General features: G+C 47.6%; 1 protein-coding gene across 1 annotated transcript in view; it reads right to left on the bottom strand.

Moving 5' to 3' along the window:
• Positions 1-23974, bottom strand: part of BCAM (basal cell adhesion molecule (Lutheran blood group)) — a 51513-nt gene that overhangs the window by 15814 nt on the left and 11725 nt on the right. Inside the window, exons 2-4 of the mRNA XM_035118038.2 lie at positions 3957-4090; positions 3632-3848; positions 540-610 (exon numbers count right to left, since the gene is read on the bottom strand). Of these exons, the coding sequence (XP_034973929.1) occupies positions 540-610; positions 3632-3848; positions 3957-4090 (422 nt within the window). The remainder of the gene's footprint in view (positions 1-539; positions 611-3631; positions 3849-3956; positions 4091-23974) is intronic.

The raw sequence follows: 23974 nt of genomic DNA, 5'->3' as shown, positions 1-23974 counted from the left end.
TTATTCTTTCTGCTGATTATGGGGAGAGACAAAGCTATATAGGGCAGAGAAGCCTGACTCCTGACAACTGGAAAACTTATTCCGTGGTGTCCCCTGAGATTCACCAGGCACAGCCCACACATTTTGAAGCACCAGAGCTAGAAAGATGCTTTCTTTCTTTTTTTAAATGGAACTCAAAATGGAGTTCAAGTAGTTTAAATCTGAGACTGATGCCATATTTAATTCCCATGGAACTGTGGGGTCTTCCAACTTGAAGGGAAGCTAGATCCACACACTCAAGGGAAAGTCTTAAAAACCTCCCTCACAAACCCTTACGGGGCAGAGAACACTCTCAAGGCTGTTTCCAGCTCATCCTCATCTATCTCTTTGAGCCATTTCACTCCAGCGCCAGGAGAGGGGCTGGAGAAGGGCGAATTCCTCTAAGCATGTACAGAGTGCTCTCCGTCTGATGCAATGGCACCATAGTCAGTGCAGGCTTTTGGGCACTTCCAGGGTTTTGTTTTATTTTTGTCTTTAAGAAAAGGATAGCAGCATCTCACCTCTGAGGCGTCCTCCTCAGTCACAGAGAGGGTCCTGCTGTTAGGTATGACCTCTGGGGCTTCAGGTGCACCTGTTTGAGGAGACAGTAGAGGTCAGACAAAGTAGGGCTATTGACTACTCTGCTCACTTACAAGGCTTGCCATGTTCTGCGTGTACATCCCTGTTTATTAAGCTTCTCCTTTGAGGATGGGTCCTGAGTGGGTGACTATGCAAGGCGGGGCCTTTTCACCAGTGGCACCCAAGCAGCAGAAATTCCTTCCTAGGAAGTCCAACCTTCTCCCATCTTCATTCCCCAGATTCAAGGGGAAATGAAGAGATTGAAATTGGGAAAACGAGCGAGGAGCCCTGGTCTTGGAACAAAATTCAGTCCATCCGTCCGTCCCCCCCATCAGTAAACAGGTTTCCCAGAATTTGTGGTGCGAAAAGGAAGCTGGGTTTCCTGCTGCAAGTCACTAATCAGTATGTGGTATGGAAAGTTGCTTATTTTGCCATAAAGACCGCTTTATATAGGAATAAGTATGGAGGTACCTTGGAGATCTGAAAACACAAGCAACATACCTTGATACTGTATCAGTTTTGCATTACACAAATGGGTTTTTTTCTTTTTTAAGAATATGTTTTAATATGTTTCATGCTTCAGTATGACTGTTTTCGTTTTGCTAATCCTAATTATTAACTTTATGAATTACTGGTTATAAATAGAGAGTATTGAATTTTTTTGTGTGAGTTTCTGTTATCTGGTTTAAATTTTGTTATCTCGCTTGGTGCTGCTGCGGTTCAAGGACAAACACAATAGAAGTTATCTTATTCAATAAGCACCGTTGGTGGGGGGAGGGGACCCCAAAACAAACCAGCACTGAGCTAGATTCCGGGACCAAACCCCACTGCTTCCTCTCGATCAGAGAGGGGGAAATGATCGGGCGCCTCTGTTTATTAGCAAGGTGTGTAGACAAACACAGCTGCTTCTCCCTGCCCGTCTCATTTGTGTTTGCAGGTGCATGACAGAGCCACGGGGATGTTGTTGCAAGCAGCCGTTTGCTGTCCCAAGGTCAGAAAGGCTGACCTGAACCTGGCCACTGAAAGACCACGACCGTGGAAGCTGGGAGCATACAAGACCCACCAGCATTAGGGGAAAGTACAGGCAGGATGAGAGATGCAAGCCACCTTTGGCAAAAGAGCAGAGGTGGCGTCTCCAGGTGTTTTGCTGCAGGCAGGGAAATGATTGCGTAAGGGAAGGAATTACGCATCATCGGGCGAAGAAGCATCTGGGTGCTGGAGGGAAAGAGGTTGGCCCAGGAGGACTAGGTTGCAGGGAGTTATGAGAAGTCCTAGATAGTCCTAGATGGGAGGAGATCAATCAGGATAGCAAAGAGATGGGGGCACAAGATATTTCTCGCCAATTCAGATTGGGAAGGCTGAGTGATCTCCCTGCAATGCTACAATATGTTCCGTCAGTGTTCTGATAATCGAGGTTCCTGCACTGAAAGGGGGTTGGACTACATGACCCTACGGGTCCCTTCCTGCTCCACAGTTCTATGATGCTATTTCATCTCTAAGAAATTATATCTTTCTTAAGCAGGACCAGCGTTAAGCAAGGCAAGGCTGCCACAAAACCAGGCTCAAGTTGTCTGTCTTGGTTTCTCGATTTGATCCTTCCTCAGGGTTCTGCATGTATTTTATGCGTTGTGACTCGCTGTAATTTTTACTGACTATAGTACAGTAATTGAATTGCTTATTTGATTGTCGTCTGCTGATAATTTAATTTCATTGCGTACTATTATATTCTAACGAGTTACTATTTTATTTGACGTAAGTTGTTTATTTTAAAGTTATGTTTCTATTGTGACTTATTTGTACCGGATCAGATTGTTATAAGGTGCAGTTTCTTCAGCTTGTAAACTGCCTTGCATATAGTAATATAGGAAGGCGGTATACAAATTAAAAGTGAAACGAAATGAAAAGGAACACAAAAAACAGGGGCCTTCTAAGGAGATAAGGAAACAGGTTGACACAGGTTGAACTGATGCAAGGCAGGCGTTTCACAATATCTTAACACTGCATGTCCTGTCTCCACACCGGCACAAAACACCGGCTTAGTTCTAATTTATCCACAGGTTAATGTGGAGGAAGAGGCCAAGAAAGGGCCGGCCTTATCATTAGGCAAGGCAAGGAAGGGACACCTCAGGCTGCAGCTCTGAGGGCACCATTAAGAAGCCAATCATAATAATAGCATGAAATATTTCACCACCATTAGGGATGTTCTGCTTCGGGTACCAGAAATATACTGGGCCATCTCAGGGCCTAGAACTTCCTCTTTAGGAGCCTTTCAGAGCTTGGCAATGGGAATACGGAGAAAACAGAAAACGGCCGAGACACCCGGAATGAAAAAAAACCATCTGGCCAAAAAGGGTTGCGCCGAAAGGCTTGTTTTTCTTCTATCGATTGATTCACACGGTGCTTTTAAGGGCTAACCTAGCCAAGAAGAGCAAGATTCATTTTTACTGATTTACAAGGTGCTTTTACGGCTAACTTAAGGGTGGGAGGGGGAGGTCTCTGGCTCCAAGGATCTAAATCCCAACCGCAGGGACTTATTCAGGCTTTGTGCCAGTTCTTGTGGAGGCCTAAGGGTTAACCCAAAAACGGTGTGTTTGAAGGCAAGGTTGGGATCTGAAGGTGGAATCTGCAGTCCAAGACATTTTGCTGCCTGAGGCAGAGCAATAAATCTCCACCCGCCCACAATTCTCATGCACAAAGCCTGAGGGCGGCCAAATTATTTTGGTCCTGGAGGCAGAAAACCCTACAAGCACCTCTCCTCCTCCCTGCCAATCTACCAGCAATAATTTAGGTAGCTGGTCGTTTGCTAGCCTTCTTTGACAGCCAAAACCAGCACCCTGAGGCACCCGTTTCACACTGCCTCAACGGTAGGGCCGGCCCAAGGGGAGCAAGGGTGGAGCCAGAAAACCTCTGGGCAGGCAGCGAAAACAAAGACAAGCCGTAAAGAGAGCTTTACGAGGGAAGGACAAGGAGACAAGATGGCGGCAGGAGCGCCTCGTGGTCCATATGGCGAGAGAAGCGATGGCAGGAAGCTCACCGTACACCTTGAGCTGCGTCACTCCCATTCCGCTCCCTGCAGTGCCCGCTGTCACCTGGCAGGAGAAGGCTCTCTCGTCGATCACCTCGGCCGCTTTGATGACCAAACTGTAGCTGGCTTCCATGGAGGCGCGGTCCGTGTACTCAGTGCCTCGGTCCACCCCATGCTGACCCTGAACGCTGTAGGCCACACGCCGCTGCTCCCCGTTCTTGTCCGTCTGCGGGGGATTTCACAGCCAAGGACAAAAGGGCTGGTTACTAAGGGCGTCTAAAAGCACCACACCCCCAGCCGCCATTATCCGCCTTCCCAAGACCCACATACTCACAATGAACCACTCCACCACGGGCAAGCTATCTTGACCTTCTGTGGTGTGAGTGCAGGAGATGGACACTTTGTGGCCTAGTTGGACCTCCAACGAAGTCGGGACGGACACTTGCACCTCTGCCTGGCATTCTGGGGCTGAGGGGAGGAGAAAAAGAAAGAAAGAAAGAATGAATGGCGATCAGGACTGACCAGAAAACAACCTAAGGCCATGCTCTGTAGTAGATTTTGTCAGAAGTTTCCCCAAAAAGGATAGGCTCAAGGCCCACCTGCCCAAGCAAGCCCCATATTCACCGTCAATGGGTCTTCCATATCCCATATTTTTGCCTCCAAGCTGGCAACTTTTGGGCTTCCTTCAAGGGGGACCAGATTCAGCTTGGGGGCCGTCAGTTGCTGACCTCTATCTTAACGGCTGTGTTGCTGTCAAGAGCTCCTTCACTGTAATCCTTACAAAGTGCTCAGTGCTGCCCACCATTTTTTCATGAGGATGCAGCCAAAGTGCTTTCTCTCTCTCTCTTTCTCACACACGCATACACACACAAAATGCTGGACAGAGGGAAAGGGGCACATTGGTTACAGACTCAATTTCCCAAAAACGTTAACCACCAAAATTAGTTACAGCAAGAAACGGCACATTTTTGGATGTCACAGTCATAAAGACGTACTTTTATTGTGGCCACATAACGGTCTTAAAAGAGGATTGGACAACTTAACGGAGGATAAGCCTGTTGATAGCTCAGTTGGTTAGAGCGTGGTGCCGACGATGCCAAGGTTGCGGGTTCGATCCCCGTACGGGACAGCTGCATATCCCTGCGTTGCAGGGGGTTGGACTAGATGACCCCCCCAGGGTCCCTTCCAACTCTAGAATTCTATTATTCTTCCCATGATGGCTATGCTCTTCCTCCACGGTCAGAGGCAACAATACTTCTGAATACTAATTTCTGGAAACTATACATGGGGGGAAAGTGCTCTTCTGCTTGCCTGTTTCTGTTTCTGGCAACCGCTGTGAGAACAGGATGGTGGACTAGATGGGCCGCAGGCTTGACCCAGCAGGCTTTCCTTATGTTCGCAGTTCACCCTGTGGTTTAAATCCATGGGAAGCTGCCTTAAACCAAGTCAGACCAATGCTCCATCTACCTCAGTGCTGCCTACACTGACCGGCAGCAGGTCTCCAGGCCTTCGGACAAGGCCCAACTTGGAGATGCCAGAAATTGAACCATGGGCCTTCGACAAGAAATTGGCAGTGCTCTGCCCCTGAGCTACGGCTCTCGCCCATCATTTTAAAGAACAAATAAAAGCAACTTTTTTATTTGTTAGGATTCATGCAGCTCTCACAAAGTGTTTTTTAAAGTGCTTCCTCTCAGGCCTCACTGGAGAAATCCTGCAAGATAGGCAGTTATTCTCATATTGCAAAGGTTGAGGCTGAGGAGGGGGAAAAAGCCGTGTGTGGGGTGGGGTGGGGTTGGTTGGTTATTTGCCCAAAGCTATCTAATAAATTCAGAGCAGAGATGAAATCTGAACCATGTACTTCCTGGCTCACAGCACTTGCTCTTATCTATTATGTTACAGCAGCAGCTTTCGCCAGCCTATCTTTTCAGCAAACCGGTCATCCCCCCTTCCCTGCGCTGTTATTGTTTTTTTGTAAACAGCGGCCCTTTCCTCTGCCCCATCCATGGCAACAGAAGGAGGAGAAACACTGAAACTGGCAGCTCATCTTTTATCACAATGGGTAACATTCCCAATGGGAAGTAAAACGGCCTCTGAAGAGAATGCAATTCATCTCTCTCGCCTCTAAATGCCTTGATTTGAAAGGTGTTAAATGTGTTCCATATAGAATTATGATTCTCACAACATGTGAGGTCCCGTGTGTGTGTGTGTGTGTGTGTGATTGAAATTGGTCTTGGACAAAATGCCCTCAGCAGATTCTCTCCTTGCCCCTGTCATCACCAGTGGCCATTTTGAAAGGAGAAATTTGATGTTGATCTTAAATCAGAAATTCCCCAAATCCGCACTTCTCGTAACATTATTCCTTCAAAATTTGCACTTCTCTGAATTTTGCGGTGCAGTTCTCCAAGCAACCGAAGTGTACAAAGTCCTAAGGAAAACCACTTGCGCAAATGTGTACAGTGGTACCTTTGTTTTTGAACAGAATGCGTTCGACTCCCGGAACCATTCGAAAACCAAAGCGCGGCTTCCAATTGGCTGCAGGAGCGTCCTGCAGCCAATCGGAAGCTGCGGAAGCTGCGCCAGACGTTTGGCTTCCAAAAATCGTTCAAAGACCGGAACACTCACTTCCGGGTTTCTATCGTTCGGGAGCCAATTTGTTTGGGAGCCAAGGTGTTCGGCTTCCAAAGTACGACTGTACATTTATCAAAGCTGTGTACATGTATGTACATTAGAACAGATTTCCACTAAAAATGCTGGCAACTTCTCTGGAGGGCTTCCATGCTTTTAAAAAAAAATCCATGCAAGTGGCTGCAGAAATATGGGGAGCGAGATTTACGACAGGGTTGTTGTGAGGATTAAATGGAATGGGGAGAAACAAGTACACAATCTTGAGATCTTTGGAAGATAAAGATGGCATATAAATGTAATAAAGAAATAAAATAAAATTTTAGTGTACGCCATGAATGTGGCCCTAGCCTCCACCCAAGGATCCTGGGAATTGTAGTTTGTTAAGAGCACTGAGAGTTGTTAGGAGACCCCCCTATTCCCCTCCCAGAGCTACGCTTCCCATGGTAATTTAACCATCCACCTCTCTTCCCAAGCAACTCTGGGAATTGCAAATATGTGGAAAGGCAGACATGCTGCGTTCAGCAGAGTAAGGTGCTTGACATTCACTCCAAAGTCCTGCCCTGAGGGGCAGGAGGGCCATGCTGAGGGTCTCCACAACTGTTGAAAACGATCAGGTCCCCGCAGTACTCATCAAATGTTTTCTAACATCGGTTTTCCCCGCTGCTGTTGAGAGAGATTGTTCCAAAGGGAAGTTTGCCCTCGAAAGTTTCTAAGCTGCAAAGCAGGACCACCGAATGCCCGGCTCCTCTTTCCTCAGCCTTTCTAAAAATATCCATGGCTGGTTCTCTCTCTCTCTCTCTCTCTGCCGCCGTGTCTTAGAAGCAGATAAGGGCCAGGGCGGCTTGACTTTAAGTGGAAAACGCAATCCTTTTATTCTCCACTCACTGGCCACCAGAAGACCGCCTAATGCTTCTGGTCCAGAAGCCACATCCTTTGCAACACCCTGTGGAGAAATTTCAAATTCTAAGTTTAAAGTCCCAGAGGTATGCTGCTGCAACTTCCGGTTTTACTACTAGAATAAAGTTGGTAAAGTGGGGTCTAAGGAGACCCTGCCAATTGTACCCAATCCTCCCATGCTACATAGGTTTGTAGCTGGTATGTGTGTACTAATTAATACCCCTCCAAATAGAACTATTTTTATTATACAGACTTTCCTTTGAGGTTTTTAAGCAGAGGACGGGTGGCCGTTTGTCATGGATGCTATAGATGAGATTCCTGCATTGCAGGGAGTTGGACTAAAGGACCCTCGGGGTCTCTTACAAGTCTACAATTATATGATCGATACCCTTCCGGATATACCACCTTTCCTCCTTTCATACGCAACTCAACAATCTGCAAGCCTACACTGGGTTTTTGCACTCCTGCACATACACACAAACGCACACAGAGCCAAAACTGCATCTTTCCAATTTGCAGAGAAACAACAGCACGGTGGAGAGCAGGAGCTAACCATAGTTTGCTGAACTATGGTTGCCATGGCAAACTATGGTTAGCTCCAAACAGGAAACGGGGAAGTGAAGCTGCACAGAAGAAGGGAAGGGAGAGTATGTGAGCCCATGGTTTATCCCCAGTCCTCCAAATCATGGTTAGGGGATCATCTGAACTGAGCAATGGGTCTTTTCATCATAACACTGTTAACCACAGTTTAGCGTTATGTGTTAACATCTAACACACACCTAACACAGAGAGAGAGAGCTTTCTCTATTACATTTTGTATGTTGTGCATTTCTCATGCACTCAAAACAGGACAAGCATGCCCCTTTTCCCTATATTATATGCCTTTAGCTACACTTAAGGCAATCTTGATTAAGAATTGCTGGTAGGAGCTGGTATGGGGCGGGGGGGGGGAGAGAGAGAGAGAGAGAGAGAGAGAGAGAGAGAGAGAAGAGGAGAGAAGAATAAAGCAGTTATCTAGCATTGGGGGTGTGTGAAAGGGGAGAGAGAGAAATTGGCGATATGAAAGGGCCCACAAGGAAGCAAGCCGGCAGCTGCTTGGGATTCCAGGCTGGCGCTGAGGGCTTTGTTCCAGGATAAGCCCCTCCAAATGAGGGGGGGGGGAGAGCCAGCTTTCATCTTCCAGCCGGGTAATGGAGAGGGAGGGAGGGGGTTCTGGCAAGGCAGAATGCCCAGAAACTGCTGAGCGCCAGGGAACCAGCTGGGAAAACCCAGGAAAGAAAAAGAGATTGATTCATAAACACTGGTGCATAGACAGAAGGCTCCTCGTCTTCACGTAACATCTAAAACCAAGGCAGACGGAGGAACGGAGGAGGCCCCACCCCCACCCCACATCCCCAAGGATACCCAAAGTTAGAGGCGATGACAGGGCTATGATAAGCTCCTCTGTAAAAGACTCTCTGGGAAGGAGGGAAGGAAGGAACTTATTCGGACTGCAGAGCAGGCAGGCACAAGGCCCAGAGACAGGGAGGGATTGCAAGGTCTAAAGGATGCTGGATGGATACAATGCCCAGGGGAAGGCAGAAGCATGTCCAGGGTTGCAAATGGGGTGGCAGAGGCGTCACTGTCTCTGGGGTACAACACACACACCTTTTCTTTTTGTTGTTGTTACACTCAGCTGCTTAAGATTTTGCAAGGAAAGCTTGCTTACTAAGGGTGATGGTGGGGTGAATGTTTGCATTGCAGGGAAAATATCCCTTGTGTGAAACACTTCCGACAATCTGCAATCCTTCTGGGGGGGAGTGGCGTAGCGTAGCTCAGGGGTACGACATGTGTCTTGCATGCATAAGGCCCCAGGTTCAATCCTGGGAATCTCCAGGTAAGGGTCAGAACGTCCCTTGCCTAAAACTCTAGAAAGCAAGTGCCTGTTAGTGAGACAATCCTGAGCTAGACTGCGCCTTCGTGGTGCTAATTTATCCTCCGCTCTCTTCATGCCACTTCTGGTTCTGGGAGACAAGAGAGGAGGAGAGCTTGTCTCAGCAGGAGGGGCATTCCTCTCTGACTCCTCTCTGCCTCTTGACCTCCCTCCTCTCTTGCTTCAGCTTCTGCCTCTAATTCTGGACTTCTCTCTGCCACAGACTCCCCTGTTTGTTATCTCTTCAGCTTCTGACACCTCCTTTTCCCAGTCTTCTCCCTCTGATCCCTCACCATCATCCCACCACCACTCTGCGCCTTCTTCCCTTGGGGTTTCCCCACCTGGTTCTTCCCACCATCCCTCTGCGTCCAGCCAGTCCCTGACAGGTGCCGTCTAAGGGCTCTGTAGTTCTTTCATAGATGCATTCCTAGGGAAACCTATACTCTTGAGCCATCTAGTTCAGTGCTGTCTACAATGTGAGGCAGTGGGTTTCCGGCAGGAAGTCTCTCCCAGTCCTACCTGGAGGTTATCAGGGATTGAACCAAAGGCTTTTTACATCCAAAACCTGTGCATTGCCATGGAACACAACACTGCCGTTTTGTTAATGCCCGCTGGTAGATATTACGCAGAACACGTGGTCCACCAGTTTCCTGGGAGTTGATTGGGCCGCCCAGGTCAACCATTATGTAGATAAACTGCACCTGCCCAAATGCCTTTATTAGTTCTCCGATTGACAACCCACCAGGTCCCAGGGCAGATTTTGTCAATGTAACATCACAACATGCCGACCGCTAAGCCAGTGCCCTCTCATCTATCTCTCTGGCCATCGAAAGCCTGTCTGAATTAAATTAAAACAAAATTAAACTCTGGCCCAGGAGCTGCAAGGGATTATGATTGTTTTACAATGGCAACCACAAAGTGCCTTTTTCCGTGTAAATTAAGTGGCTGAAGTGGGGGAGAAAAAGGAAGCCAGTAAGCAAGCAGAAGTTTATGTGAAAGGTTTGCGAACTAAGTTTAGCTCCGGTACAAAAAAGCCATTTCCTAGACTGAGAAAGTGCTCAGAGTCATTTATTATCTGTTTAATGCATTTTGTATATGTAATAAGCAAAAAATCTATACCGCCCTACATCCAGAGGTCACGGGGCAGTTCACAACATGAAAACACAAAATGCGAACACAAAATACGTAATAAAACAAAAGAAAGACAATAACTCTCCTCCTACAAACACATTTAAAAGGCCATAGAATCAAAGGCCTGGTTGAAGAGGAATGTTTCCACCTGGCACCTAAAGATATACAATGGAGGCTCCAGGCGAGCCTCCCTGGGGAGAGCATCCCACAAATGGGGAGCCACCACAGAAAAGGCCCCGTTCTTGTGTTGCCACCCTCCAGACCTCTCATGGAGGAGGCACACAAAGAAGGGCCTCAGATGATCATCCCAGGGTCCGGGTTGGTTCATATGAAGACAAGCCGTCCTTGAAGTACTGCGGTGCTCAGCACAGGTATCCTGTTCACTGTTTTTCAATTCCAAGTCTTTTGCCTTGCAGATTCCGGGGTTCTAGAAGTCTGCCTACCCCTGCTCTGAATAACTATTAGAGGTTCAGGGCAGCATTGGGTTTATTTAAATGCTGCCACCCTAGAATATTTATGGGGAAAGAGAAAACAGGTGCCCCCAAATAGAAGAGGAAATGAAATTGAAATTAAGAGCACAGCAGGAACAGAGAGGCAAAATCAAAAGCTTTCAGCTCCTGGCATTATTCAGATGCAAACGCCTTTCTTTGTGCTAAAGGACCAGCAGCAAAGCTCAAACAACCCTGTGGCAAAGAGATGCATAAGCAGCTGGCCTGGCAACTTAAAAAGATTTTAGCTTCAAGGCCAACCATTCCCAGATATCCTCCCACACCCCTCTTACCCTTGGTACAGTACTTAACCCTTTTCTCTCTTTTTTTGACGGATGTTTCTGTCCCACTCTGACTTCTGGGAGCTCAGAGGAGAACTATTGCACTTTATAAGGAGACATGGGGCTGGTGCTGAATGGGGCAAGACCACATCGCTATCTTTCCCTGTGTCCCAACCAGTAGAGTAATGGTTCAGGGCACAGGGCAAGGGTGTGTGTGTCTCAAATACCCCATACTATTTCTGCAACGGGGTCCCTGTCTCCAACATCAGTGTGAAAGTGGGGATTTGTAGCTGCTCTGTGCAAAGCTAAGGCTTTAGGAACACTGAAAACACAAGTGGTTTTGATTTCAAGAGATTGGTGTGTAATAATAATAATAATTTTATTATGTATATGCCCCCGATCTGACTGGGTTGCCCCAGCCACTCTGGGTGGCTCCCAGCAAAATATTAAACACACAATAAAACATCAAACATTAAAAACTTCCCTTCGGATGTCTCCTAAAAGTCAAATAGTTGTTTATCTCTTTGACATTTGGGAGGTGTTCCACAGGGTTGGCGCCACTACCGAGAAGGCCCTCCGCCTGCTTCCCTGTAGCTTCACTTCTCGCAATGATCAAACCTCCAGAAGGCCCTTGGAGCTGGGCCTCAGTGCACGGGCTGAACGATGGGGGCTGAGCCCGTTTAGTTCTGTTATGCCCAATGGAACTTCACAGAAAACATAACCTAAGTCACTCCGAAAGAATAACCTCTGAAGACAGTTTGGAAACTCCAGCTGGTGCAGAATTTGGCGGCTAGGCTGCTCTCCGGGGCAAGACGGTTTGAGCATACTGCACCGATCCTGGCCCGACTGCACTGGCTGCTAATTAGTTTCTGGGCCAAATTCAAAGTGCTGGTTTTGACCTATAAAGCTTTTAACAGCTTAGGATCGTGATAACCCAAGGACCACCTCTCCTCATATGAACTGACCTGGACCCTGTGATCGTCATCTGAGGCCCTTCTTCACGTGCCTCCTCTACGAGATGTCCGGAGGGTGGCAACACGAGAACGGGCCTTTTCTGTGGTGGCCCCCCACTTGTGAAATGCTCTCCTCTCCCCAGCACCAGCATAAACCATTAAAAACAGCACCATATTTATCCAAATATCCAGCTCTAAGGCAGGCATCCCCAAACTTTGGCCCTCCAGATGTTTTGGACTACAATTCCCATCATCCCCGACCACTGGTCCTGTTAGCTAGGGATCATGGGAGTTGTAGGCCAAAACATTTGGAGGGCCGCAGTTTGGGGGTGCCTGCCCTAAGGCTTTGGCCTTGTTAGTTTGGGCAATAATCCGGTCCTGGGCAAAACTGCTTCAATCTTAGACATCGGGGGGGGGGGGAATACATGAATCAAGGCCAAGCATTCTTGACTGTTCTGCAACATTTTGGAGTAGATACACCCATAATCACTCTCCGTATAATGCCGTTTTTCATGCTGAGGTATGGAGGGGTGATTCACAGCAGAAAGACATGAAGACATGGGGCAAGTTCTCAAAGAAAGAACACGTGCTGTTGTTTTAAAATGTCCAATCCCTGCAGATGGTGAGCAAACCCAACTCAGGTTTTCTCTCTATGGAGAAGCAGAAGCTTTGGTAAAAGAGATGAAAGGGCGGGAATGGTTACAGAACAAGTCCTTACACTCTCCTTCATGCAGCAGGCTAAAACACGCTCTGAGAAGGCAATTGCCCCTGAGCGAGTGACAAAATGGAGCCGAGAAAATACCTCCTGATTGTTCCTATCTTGCATACGGTGAGATGAGTGATATGCACAAGATGAGGACTGCGACAGGCAAGTCCTGCGATCCAGTCCTCATACAGGGGCATACTAACAGGTTTGTCTAAACTAAGCAAGTTGATTTTTTCACTTTGAAATTTGTTTTTTCTAGTTGCGGAACAGTCAGAGGAGGAAATAACTCAATTTCCCCTCCAATATTCAGCCTCCTGAGCATAGCTGTCAAGTTTTCCCTTTTCTCACGAGGAAGGCTATTTAACATAAGGGAATTTCCCTTTAAAAAAAGGCAGAACTTGACAGCTATGCTCCAGGTAAACACCTTATTCTCAAAACTCAGAAGAGCTTCAAACGTATTATGCACCCCTATATCGTGATTCTGAGAGACACCATTGTGATTTTGAATGTTTAGGGACAACAGCTTTATGGCTCTGGCTGAATTCAGCTCCACGGCATGGTTCCTGTAGTTTAACTATGGCTTGGCATAATGTCCAAGTTGACAGACCATGGCTGGACAGCAAACTGGAATCCAAAACTGTAGTTTGAAGTGGCTTTGCAAACCATGCTTTAGGTTAACTTAGGATTGGTACATTTGAGCTGACAAACCCTCATTTTGGCTGGGGCAAGGCAAGGCAATGGAAAGGAGGAGGGCACTCCTGTCCCTATCAATGAAAGGCATTATGGAAGATATACCTTGCCTTGGCCCAGGTGAAAAATGCTCTGTTTGTTTACATTCACCTTTCTTCACAACCACTGACTCCCAGCCTCCATTAAATATGACTGGAAGACTTTGCAAAAGGAGACTTGCGACCTCCGTTTGCAAAGAGGTGAAACCGTCCATTTTCTCACTTGTCTCCAGCGTGACATAGGTTTATTATGAGCAAGTGCAGACTGGGGGGATGCAGCTGCTCTGAGCTTGAGAAGGTACAGCAATCTCAACTTGAGCAACAAGAAAATAAACAACAGCTCACTCCTGGCCTCAGCCTAGAAATTACACAAAAGACAAGCGCGGAAATGTTGCAATATGTCCACCGGCAGTAGTCTTCCCCTCGCCGAGCACATGCTTAATTGTATGCAAATGAGGTTAATTATGTATAAATAAGATGGGCAGGTTATCTGCCGCCTGTCAGCTCACAATGTGGCTGCTGAAGCTGAACCAACTGTCCGCCACAGAGGTGGTGAGGCTGAACTACAACAACAAATATGCATTGTTACATTAATCTCCTCTAAACCCAGTAGTGGAAAACTGATGGCCCTAACCAAAGCAATTAAAAATCTCCCTCCCTCCCTCTCTATTCCCCTCCCTCTCGTTTATATTGCTTACAGATATTTTTAAATTTTAGAGCATTCAGCAGGCTTTGCACATAACGATAGGTGAGTTTCGACTTGGTTAAGTGATGGAAAACAAGGCAGTGTCTCTCCCCCCCCCCCCCGCTTGCCTCCTTTCAGTGCTTTGTTCGTTAGGGCTGGGCAATATCTGGTTTTCAGCATCACGATATATCACCAGCTAAGCATCGTGATATATTGATATATTACAATGTCTGGTGATGGACCTATGAAGCGACCCCCTGTCTGACTGTATCTTGCGACTGAATGTGGATGTGGACCTCTGTTTTTCTACAATATATTCTACAATAAAAAACAGACGCGGGTGGCGCTGTGGTCTAAACCACAAAGCCTAGGGCTTGCCGATCAGAAGGTTGGCGGTTCAAATCCCCGCGACGGGGTGAGCTCCCGTTGTTCAGTCCCAGCTCCTGCACACCTAGCCATTCGAAAGCACGTTACATGCAAATAGATAAATAGGGACCGCTCCAGCGGGAAGGTAAACGGCGTTTCCGTGTGCTGCTCTGGTTCGCCAGAAGCGGCTTTGTCATGCTGGCCACAGGACCTGGAAGCTGTACGCCGGCTCCCTCAGCCAATAACGCGATATGAGCGCCACAACCCCAGAGTCGTCCGCGACTGGACTTAACTGTCAGGGGTACCTTTACCTTTACCTTTATTCTACAATAAACATTACCAAAACAACAACAACAACCCTGAAAATGGATGCCCTTTGGCTTAGGATTGGGTTTGCCTGCATGCCTGATGTTCAGAGTGCAAGTCAGGTCTCCCATGGGAAGGAGGCTGAGACAGATGCCAGCGACTGGCAGTCTGTACCAGAAGGCAGATTGCCAGCTTGCTGCCACCCTGCAGCAGTGAAAACAGAGCTTGTGTGACGCCATGCCTCACAAGAATGGTCAAAAACACCAGGAATCAAAAACAAAACAAAACACACACACACCTATTTTCCCTTCACCTGAGGTGCATCTCCAGGGGCCTAAAACCGTATGGAACCAAATAGGCCCACACGCCTTTCTCTAGTCCCCAGGGTGCGCTGCCAGGCCCGTTTTGTCTGGGGATTATTTCATTTTATTTTGGGGACATTAAACTTGGGAAGGCCAACCAGCTGTTTCCATCGTGACTGAGAAAGGACAAGAATGAGGACCTCTGGCCCACATCCAGAGGCTCTTTGGTCAGGCTGGGCCTTGTCGATTCGGGCCTGTCAAGCACACTTTCCCCTGGAGCCATGCTCCAGCCTGCGCATCGAAGAAGCACGGTGGGAAAGAGATTTTCAAGGGCTCCCCAGTGGGAAGAACGTTATTCTCGAAAGGCCTGTATAGATAATGGTGAGAAAAATGCGAGCTGCCAGTTTTAGAAGTGCGCCACTTGCTCGCTTTGTCTCCTGTCCGCACCGGGAGGGAGGGAGGGCCATAGTGGCACACCGGGTGCGCCCAGGCAGAAGGCTCCACTGGGGTGCATGCCTTCAGGCCTTTCCGTGTGAGGTGGCAAAGCACATTCTCAACACGAACATCTCCCTCCTTCCCTCTCAGTTCGCTGGCACTCAGGAGAGTACGGCAGAGGAAGGTGACGTTGCACTCTACTGACAGGGAGAAAGTTCATGCGCTCCCCAGAACTGTTCCACTTAACCGGGTACATCTGGCACCCGTATGTCAAGGGTAGCTCCAGAGAGGGAGTCCATGGCTGAAGTAGGATTTGAACCCGAGCAGACCATTATCCTCCCTTGGAAGGAGATAGGAAACTGCTTTATGAGAATTGGGCACACCAAGGGCAGAAGCTCCCTGGAGGTTCAGAAAGGGAGACATTCCCAGCCCTACCTAGAGATGCCAGGGATTGAACCTAGGGCCTTCTGCATGCAAAGCAGGTGTCCTCTTACTGAACTATGGCCCTTCCGCTTGTACAGTATAGGAGAGGAACCATTACTCATGTAGGTAAACAGTCCCATGGCTCAGCTTGCAACATTGTTTTGTTTTAAAAGATATCTCCCGTAGCGAGACCAGGGAGGAACTCTGCCAGAGAACACGGCGATCCAGGCTAGACTTGTGGCGTTTCACACTGTGCCTGGGAAACTCCTGGGAGGTTGTTTAGGCAGAGGTTGGATGGCCACCTGTCATGGATGCTTTAGTTGAGGTTCTTGCATTGCAGGGGGTTGGACTAGATGGCCCTTGGGGTACCTCTGATTCCTCTGCAATGGAGAGAGATTCAGGGTGTATTGGGCGTGCTCTGAGAAAGGGGTGGGCAGACGCCAGGCTTGTCGAATCTACTTGATTCACCAACAGGAGCCAGATGCAAAACAGAGAATGGGGAGGGATGGGGAGTGTGGACAAGCCACACTTAAAATTAAAGAATACAGCACACCTGAACACACACTCAGCCTGAGCAGTTAGTTAATTAGTTAGTTAGTTAGTTAGTTAGTTAATTTATTGTTACAGTTCTCAACCAGCACACAGCTTGAGCATTTATTTTCAGTAGCAGAAATGAGCTCGCGGTCATTTCACACACTCCTGCCTAGGGCAACCTTTCAGTTTACATAGGGCCACAGCAAGACTCAATAGGCCTGCAACAAACGCCATGCGTGATTCAAGCCTTCACACTAAAACCTGCCCAGAATCCTCTTCAACACAGAAAAGTTCAGGTAATGCATAGCTATCACTCGAAAAGCAAAGCTGACGCGGGAAAAGACCAAGATGCTTAGAGCGGGAAACCACCAGGCTAGATGAAACGGCGCTCTGACTCATCACGAGAGCCAGATTCACATGTTTACTTATGAAAACTACACAAGATGAAGTGATAAAACATACAGGCAGCGACCTCAACTGTCAACGTGTTTTTCAACCGGCCAGGATTCCCGGCATTACACCCAAAAGCGGAGAATGGGAAAGGGCAAGGAAAGGAAGCCCATTCACTCAAATGCTGAACCATGCAAGAGTTTTGCCACTCAGATTCAGATAATCTTAGTAGCTGGGTTTAGAAGCAAAGGCTAGATTTAAGGCAGTCCCTTGAAGAACGTCAGTCTTGTAAATGAGCTTCTGCAGCAGAAAAGCGTCCCTTTGGCAGAAGAGGAAGGCACCCACCTAGGCTTGTGCTTCTGGTAACAACTCACTGAACCCTACTTGTGACTGACTGGGAAAATGGTTTTCTGCCCCCTCTGCTGCATGCCTGCATGCAAACATGAGCACATGTACATGTTTGCAAATAGAGTGCAGTTAATCCCCCCTTCCTAGCCATGTGTGTGGGCAAGCAAAAAGACCTTGAAACGCAATTTGTACGCTGCCGACTTTGCAAAACGAGATTCACCAAGGCTCTTTTGTTTGTGGAGAAACCCAGCCCTGCTAAGATCCTGGGTGAGCGAGGACTGGCTGTGGTGACTGTGTCAAGGGAACTGAACTCTGCATGTACCTAGGGGCACTCTCTCCATTACACAAAGGAAATTAACCTCATGCACATCGGAACAATGAGATGGTAGGTGTTAACTCCAACACTGAAAACACTACATTTTGGAGCCTTAGTCAGGATCCAGAGTTTACTCACCACTGTTCTGGAAACAGTGCACACAAAATAACTGCTGTATTCCCTATCTATCCTGTATCTATCCTGCAGTTTCTTATGAAACACCGCACTTTGATGCATCTGCCCCCAAACCATCTTCCATTGAAACTGAGGAACAGAGTGAACCAGCTGAGTTTCTAGTTGGGAATGTCCACACAGCCATAATGTTTGTGTTCATCTCTTCATTCCTCCCCCCCACCCCACCCCAGGCACCTCCAACCAAATTAGCTTTTGGAGCTATCACATTCTTGAATTTTATTTTTTATGTAGAAGGGAACATTCAGTTACACGAGGGATCACCAATTTGGGGGGGGGCAGTGGGCATCACATTTGCAAACCAAACAAACTGTTGTGGGCCTCATAGCGTGGTTGTGAGGGTAAAATGGGGAGGTGGGGGACCCTGAACCCTGGTTGTCAAATGAGCCATTGATGCTTTGAAAAACAAAAATATAAGGAAATGTGCATCTTAACACCCACCTAAAGCCGCATTGCCCTGTATAAAGGACAACTAAATGGATTTTATCCCGGTGCTGCTAGTTCTCCCAGAATTTGGCAAAGCATTGCTTTCCCCCCCTCCTTTCTTAAAGAGCCTTTTCCTCTTGCCGCACCATTTCCAAACTGTAAATAGCCAGCCACTTCTGACAGCTTAACAGCCCCCTAGATTTCACTCGAAGGTTTTCTTTACTTGTTTTTAAAAGCAAATTCCGAGGGAACTTTCTCCGCTCTGGCCAAACCCCAATCTGTGACAGTATTCACCACCACCACCACCACCACAAAAAGCTATGCTAGGCTTGTCTGGTTAGCTTAAAATGTCTCCTGCAGAAGCTGCCTCACCCCATATCAGACCGGGGGACCACGGTGTCCCACCTCTGAGGCACGCACACAAAAGCTGTCCCATCTGAGCCCAACCCGGCCATCTTTCTCTCTCCCACCCCCAGCCCCCCAGCCCTGTCTGGGTTCAGGTTGCCCTGTCCTCCCTCAGGCCTCCCCTGCCAGGGAAGAGAAGCCGGAGTGACAGATTAGCCTTGTTAGTGGGATTCCCGCAGAGGGGACACAGACCAGTGACAGCTGGCGCTGGGGACGCTCCCAGGCCGGGAAGGGAGCCTCCTCGCCCACACCCACCCCAAATCCCAGAGCCTGCGCCAGACGCAGCCCACAGTGGCATGGGAAGGGCAGATGAAAGAGGCCGGCGGCGTACACCCAGGCCAGCCTCTTTATTCATATTGAGGAGGGGTCTCCTAAGAATAGCCAACTTCTCTCAGGGCAGAGGAAAAAGCAAAGGGTCGGGGGATTTGCAAAAGCAAGCAATGAGGCCCTAATATTATCAGTTGCGCCAGACATTTAGAGCACACTGCCTCCCCTTTAAGAATCCTTGGGAACTGTAATTCATCCTTCACATATACAATTCCCAGTAACCTTAAGAAACTACAGTTCCCTAGATTCTTGGTGGGGTTTTATGTGTGTTTAAAGGCTTTACGTGTGTGTCGATTCTGCTCCAAATGTACAGCCTCCGTCTCCTGCATCATTCCACCAAGCAGAATTTTTACCACTGCCAACGTGTAGTAAAATGTGGGGTGAATTTTTTGTCTGCTATTACAATTTGATCCCACTTTCACTCCAAGGAGTTCAGGGCGGTCACTGCACATTGTTCCCCAACCCTCCACTCTGGCAGCACACACAATTTGATCCTCACAACAACCTTGTGAGGTAGGTTTCGTGACTGAGGAAGGATTTGAACCTGGGTCTTGTCATTTCTCGTTTGGCACTCTAGCTCAGCTTTCCCCAACCAAGCGCCCTCCAGCTGTTTGGGACTACAGTTTCCCATCCTGACGGGAGTTTTAGCCCAAACTGTCTGGAGGCCATCATGCTGGGAAAAGCTGCTTTAATCGCTATGCCACACTGCCTCTCAATGAGCCCCAAATGCCTCGGCTAGCTCCTACAACCCTCTTTTCCCAAACTCTGAAAGTTCCTAATCCCTCCTGCCCTGATCTCTGTCCAGCCAACTCCAGCCAAGCTTTTACCACCTTTTATGGACTCTCCAGATAACCATCCTATCCGCAAGAAAACAGGAAGTTTTTTTCCTCTCCGCCTCCAAGCACATTTTCAAAACCGGAGCCAAAACAGATTGAAATGCACTTGGGCAAGAAATCCCGCCCTCACCAGAACAAACAAAACCGCAGCTCTAACACACTTTTTGCTCAGTGAAGACAGAGCTCCTGAAGCGTGAACCTTTCGTAAAAATAATGGATCTCCCAGAAGTGGGAAGAAGAGAACCCGGGAGTCCTACCTTCCAACTTGACGGCAGTTTTGCAAAAAATAAAAAATGATGTGATCATTAATTCCTGCCCTGATGCGGACAGGATTCACACCTTGGACCCTACAACTCTCTTCCCAAAAATAGGGAAAGAAACCAGGGGCCTCAGTTGCAAAAATTTATATATATAAAATTAAACTTTATTGCATTGCACATTAAAAATACATTCACAATCACATCAAAAAGAATACGCAAAGGAAACAAAAAACAAAAAAAACAAAAAAACAACGAAAAAGAATCACACAAAATCACGCATTTACACAAAAAAATAGAAATAAAAATCGTCATAAACATAATCTTAATCACAAATTAACTCAGTTGCAAATCTTGACCTTCTTCCTCCCCACCTAAACTCATCCCCTACAGCAGGGATAGCGAACTAGGTACTTTTCACGTGTTTCTGAACTACAATTCCCATCATTCCTGACCACTGGGCATGCTGGTTGGTTGGTGCCGCTGGGAATTAGAATCGAAACAATATAATGACAGGTTGCAAGTGTCCCAAGTCTGCTCTGCTGAGAGCCATGGAAGTGATGCAATAATCCAGACACATCATCCCTCTCTTCGACATACTAACCTGCGTCCAAAAGAGCGGTTTTCTTTTAACTAAAGTTTCCAAAGCCAGGTCAGCTCCCCGCCTCGTCCCCCCCCCTTTCTTGTCAGTGCCAAATTACACAGGACATGCAAAAGTGTGTTACTGCAGCTTGAAAGCTCTTTCCAAAAGAAAAGGGGGGGGATCTTTGGAAGAAGCAATTGGGAGCGGAGCAGCAGCAAGTGGAAAGAATCATAGAATTGTAGAGGTGGAAGGGACCCTGAGGATCATCCAGTCCAACCCCCTGCAATGCAGGAATATGCAGCTGTCCCATACGGTGATTGAACCTGCAACCTTGGCATTATCAACACCACATACTAATCAACTGAGCTGTCCGGGCAGGTTCAAGGTTTTCCTATACCTACACCCCTAAAGCGGGCTTTTCTCTTCCGTCTCTCAGGCCACGGTCTCGTAAATGGACATGCAATCAGGCCCCAGACTTCATAGCCAGAACTGCATATTCCTTGACTGCATGGTATAGGGGCTAAAATATTTTGAAATGGCGACATAATGCAGCAGCTTAAAAAATAAATAAATCAGGGGAAAGGCAGGCTTGTGCTTCCATGTGTGCGGGCAGAGCCCAACAAAGTCTTAAAAGCTGGGGAAGGGGCTGATCAGGATCTCTAGGGAGCAGGGATTTATGGTGCTGTGAGGTTAGTTCCTTGTCGATCCTCAAGTCTAGGAGATTCGATCTGTGATGCACAACAGCTGACAATGCGTTTTGCTTCATTTATGCCAGTACCAGAATCCACTTTGCTTGGGTGCAGAATGCGGTGCCTCTTTCACTCCCCAGTATCGATTATCCCCAGCCTCTTTCTGTTCTTATGGCTGTTATTTATCTATTTATTCCATTTGCCAGTCCACGTTATACAACTGAAAAGCTTCGAAAGCGGCTTGGCACAACAAAACACGCCGGAGCAATTTAAAAGCTGAGAAACGAAAAAGTCAACGAGAATACAAAATACGAAATTAAATCCATCAACCACTTCTACCCACCCCATTAAAAAGATGCAACATTAATGTACCAAAGGCATTATCAGGGGAAAGCAGAAAGGTCTTAGCCTGCTGCCTAAAATGTGACAAAGGGTTTATCTCTGGGGAACTGATTTTGCACTAAAGAGCTGATTTTCAGGGGGAAGAGGTGGGGTTTTATATGCTAACAACACACTGAATTTGGCCTGGTAGCAGATCAGCAACCAGCGCAGCTCTCTTAACTGAGTGAATATATGCTCACGGCCTCACTCCTGTCAGCACTCATACTGCAGCCTTCTGCTGCTGCACTTAAAAACATAGAATCATAGAGTTGAAAGGGACCCTGAGGGTCATCTAGTCCAACCCCCTGCAATGCAGGGATCTCAACTAAAGCATCCATGACAGATGACCATCCAACCTCTGCTTAAAAACCTCCAAGGAAGGAGAGCCCACAACCTCCCGAGGGAATCCGTTCCACTGTCTTAACAGCTTCGGCTGCCAGAAAGTTCTTCCTATTGTTGAGTCGGAATATCCTTTCTTGTAACTTGATCCCGTTGCTTTGGGTCCTACCCTCCAGAGCAGGAAAAAACAAGCTCGCTCCATCCTCCAGGTGACAGCCCTCAGGTGGGGCACACAGAGAAGGGCCTCCGACTAAAGGTTTGGGTTGGTTCATATGAGGAAAGAGGGTGGACCTGCGTCACAAATGACTTTAGAGATCAAAAGCAGCGCTTTGGACTGAGCCCAGAAACTAATCGATAGCCACAGCAGAGCAACAGATCCCATGATAAACAAGGAGACAGTCAGAAGGGAACTACTCTTCTTTGCCAATGCATAGCCCCATGACCTACACCTCTGTAGTGTTAAGCGCAGAACGAAAGCAGACTCTCTCCAAAGCAAAGAGAAAAAAAATCTGGGTGGCTTGGACGCTTGCCAATGAACATTAATCTAGTCGCTAAAACATTTATGCCCTGCTTTTCCTGTCCATCAAGCTGCTATCATCCCAAACAAGTCTTTTTTTTTGGGGGGGGGGTGTTGTGCAAAGCTGATAAAGGGGACAGAGACTGGTCAACACCTCTCTGGCCAAGCAGAAGACACTTCCTCAAATTTGGAGGAAGAACAACAACAAGTTGTCACATAAACAAAGCAATGAAGAAACCCTGTTGCTGGAAAATAACAACAGCGGGGAGGAAGCATTTGTTAACAACGACAACGTCACACTCTCCTGCTCTGCGTTAATTAATCCAGAATTACCACCCCAATCACAAACACGGATTAGGACTCCTCCATATTATCTGGCCTTGAAAAGCTTGAAACCATATAATCTGCAGGTTAATCAGCCAATTGGAGGGAAGGCTCCTAATGGATGGGGCTGAGATGGATGGGCATGCTTCGCTTGCGGTTTCTCCGAGCCTTCTTGGCTGCGGCGTCTTAATGCATTAGGGGAATGAAAGAGAGACCGTAAAGATGACTCGGCTTCCAAACAGGGAGCTGCTGCAGAAGATTTAGTTAAATTGCAACATGTAATTCCTCCAGATTTTCCTAGCCAGTCACTTACTGTACACGCAGATATATTAAAGTTGCAAGGGTGGTGTGGGGGAAGCCACTGCAATGAGTCCCATCAGGCAAGAGCTCGGCGAAAGGTTTTGAGGGGGTAGCTAGGCTGTTAAACTTAAGAGCGGGGCAGTCACAACTCAATGGTAGGGAGAACAAACTGGCACAGTCCATTTAAATCCCTGGCATCTCCTGTTTACGAGGATCAGGTAGCAGGTGGTGTAGAACAGCTGTCCCCAACCTGGTGCCCTCCAGGAGTTTCGTTTATTCAATCGATCTTCCCTCCAAGGAATAGGAGTAGTTGTAGTCCAAAATAGTTGGAGGGTGGTGCCAGGTTGAGGAAGGTTGATCTAGAAGACATCTGCCTGACCGTGCAGTAAATCACACCGTGAGTTGGAGTTAACTCTTTATTAGCCAAACAGATCTACACAGGAGTGCTGAGATGGTCTGGCCTACCCTAAGGCAGCTTCTTGGGTTAAGCTGGCTGTTCTGAACATGCACCTTGATATGGTTTCATGTCACAGGAAGAGGAGGGACAGAATGGAGAAACACATAAAGAGAGATGACCCCCCCTCCTACGCATAGCCAGGAGATGTCTACAAGTAGCTGACACGCAGTCACAGCATGAAAAGGCACTTAGGACACAGCTTCTTCAGGCAGGATACATGCGCCATCCATGGGGAGCCCAGCAGCACGCTTATTTATTTACTTAAAATATTGATGTCTCCTCGCCTGTACCTGTTTCTGCTTCTCAGCCTCCCAGAATAGCATACAGAACAATTCTCTCTCTTCCACTCACTCTCTCTCTCTCTCTCTCTCTCTCTCTCACACACACACACACACACGGACCAGACAAACCCCACAAAAATTAAATTCAAACCAGCCACTTAGATAAGAGAGATATCTTGGGGCACGGGGGATAAATATATCATCAACAGTGT

The sequence above is a fragment of the Zootoca vivipara genome, chromosome 6 (genome assembly GCF_963506605.1).
Source record: "Zootoca vivipara chromosome 6, rZooViv1.1, whole genome shotgun sequence".
NCBI lineage: Eukaryota > Metazoa > Chordata > Lepidosauria > Squamata > Lacertidae > Zootoca > Zootoca vivipara.
Note: the sequence above shows the minus strand (reverse complement) of the source record. Positions and strands in the feature narration are given on the sequence as shown.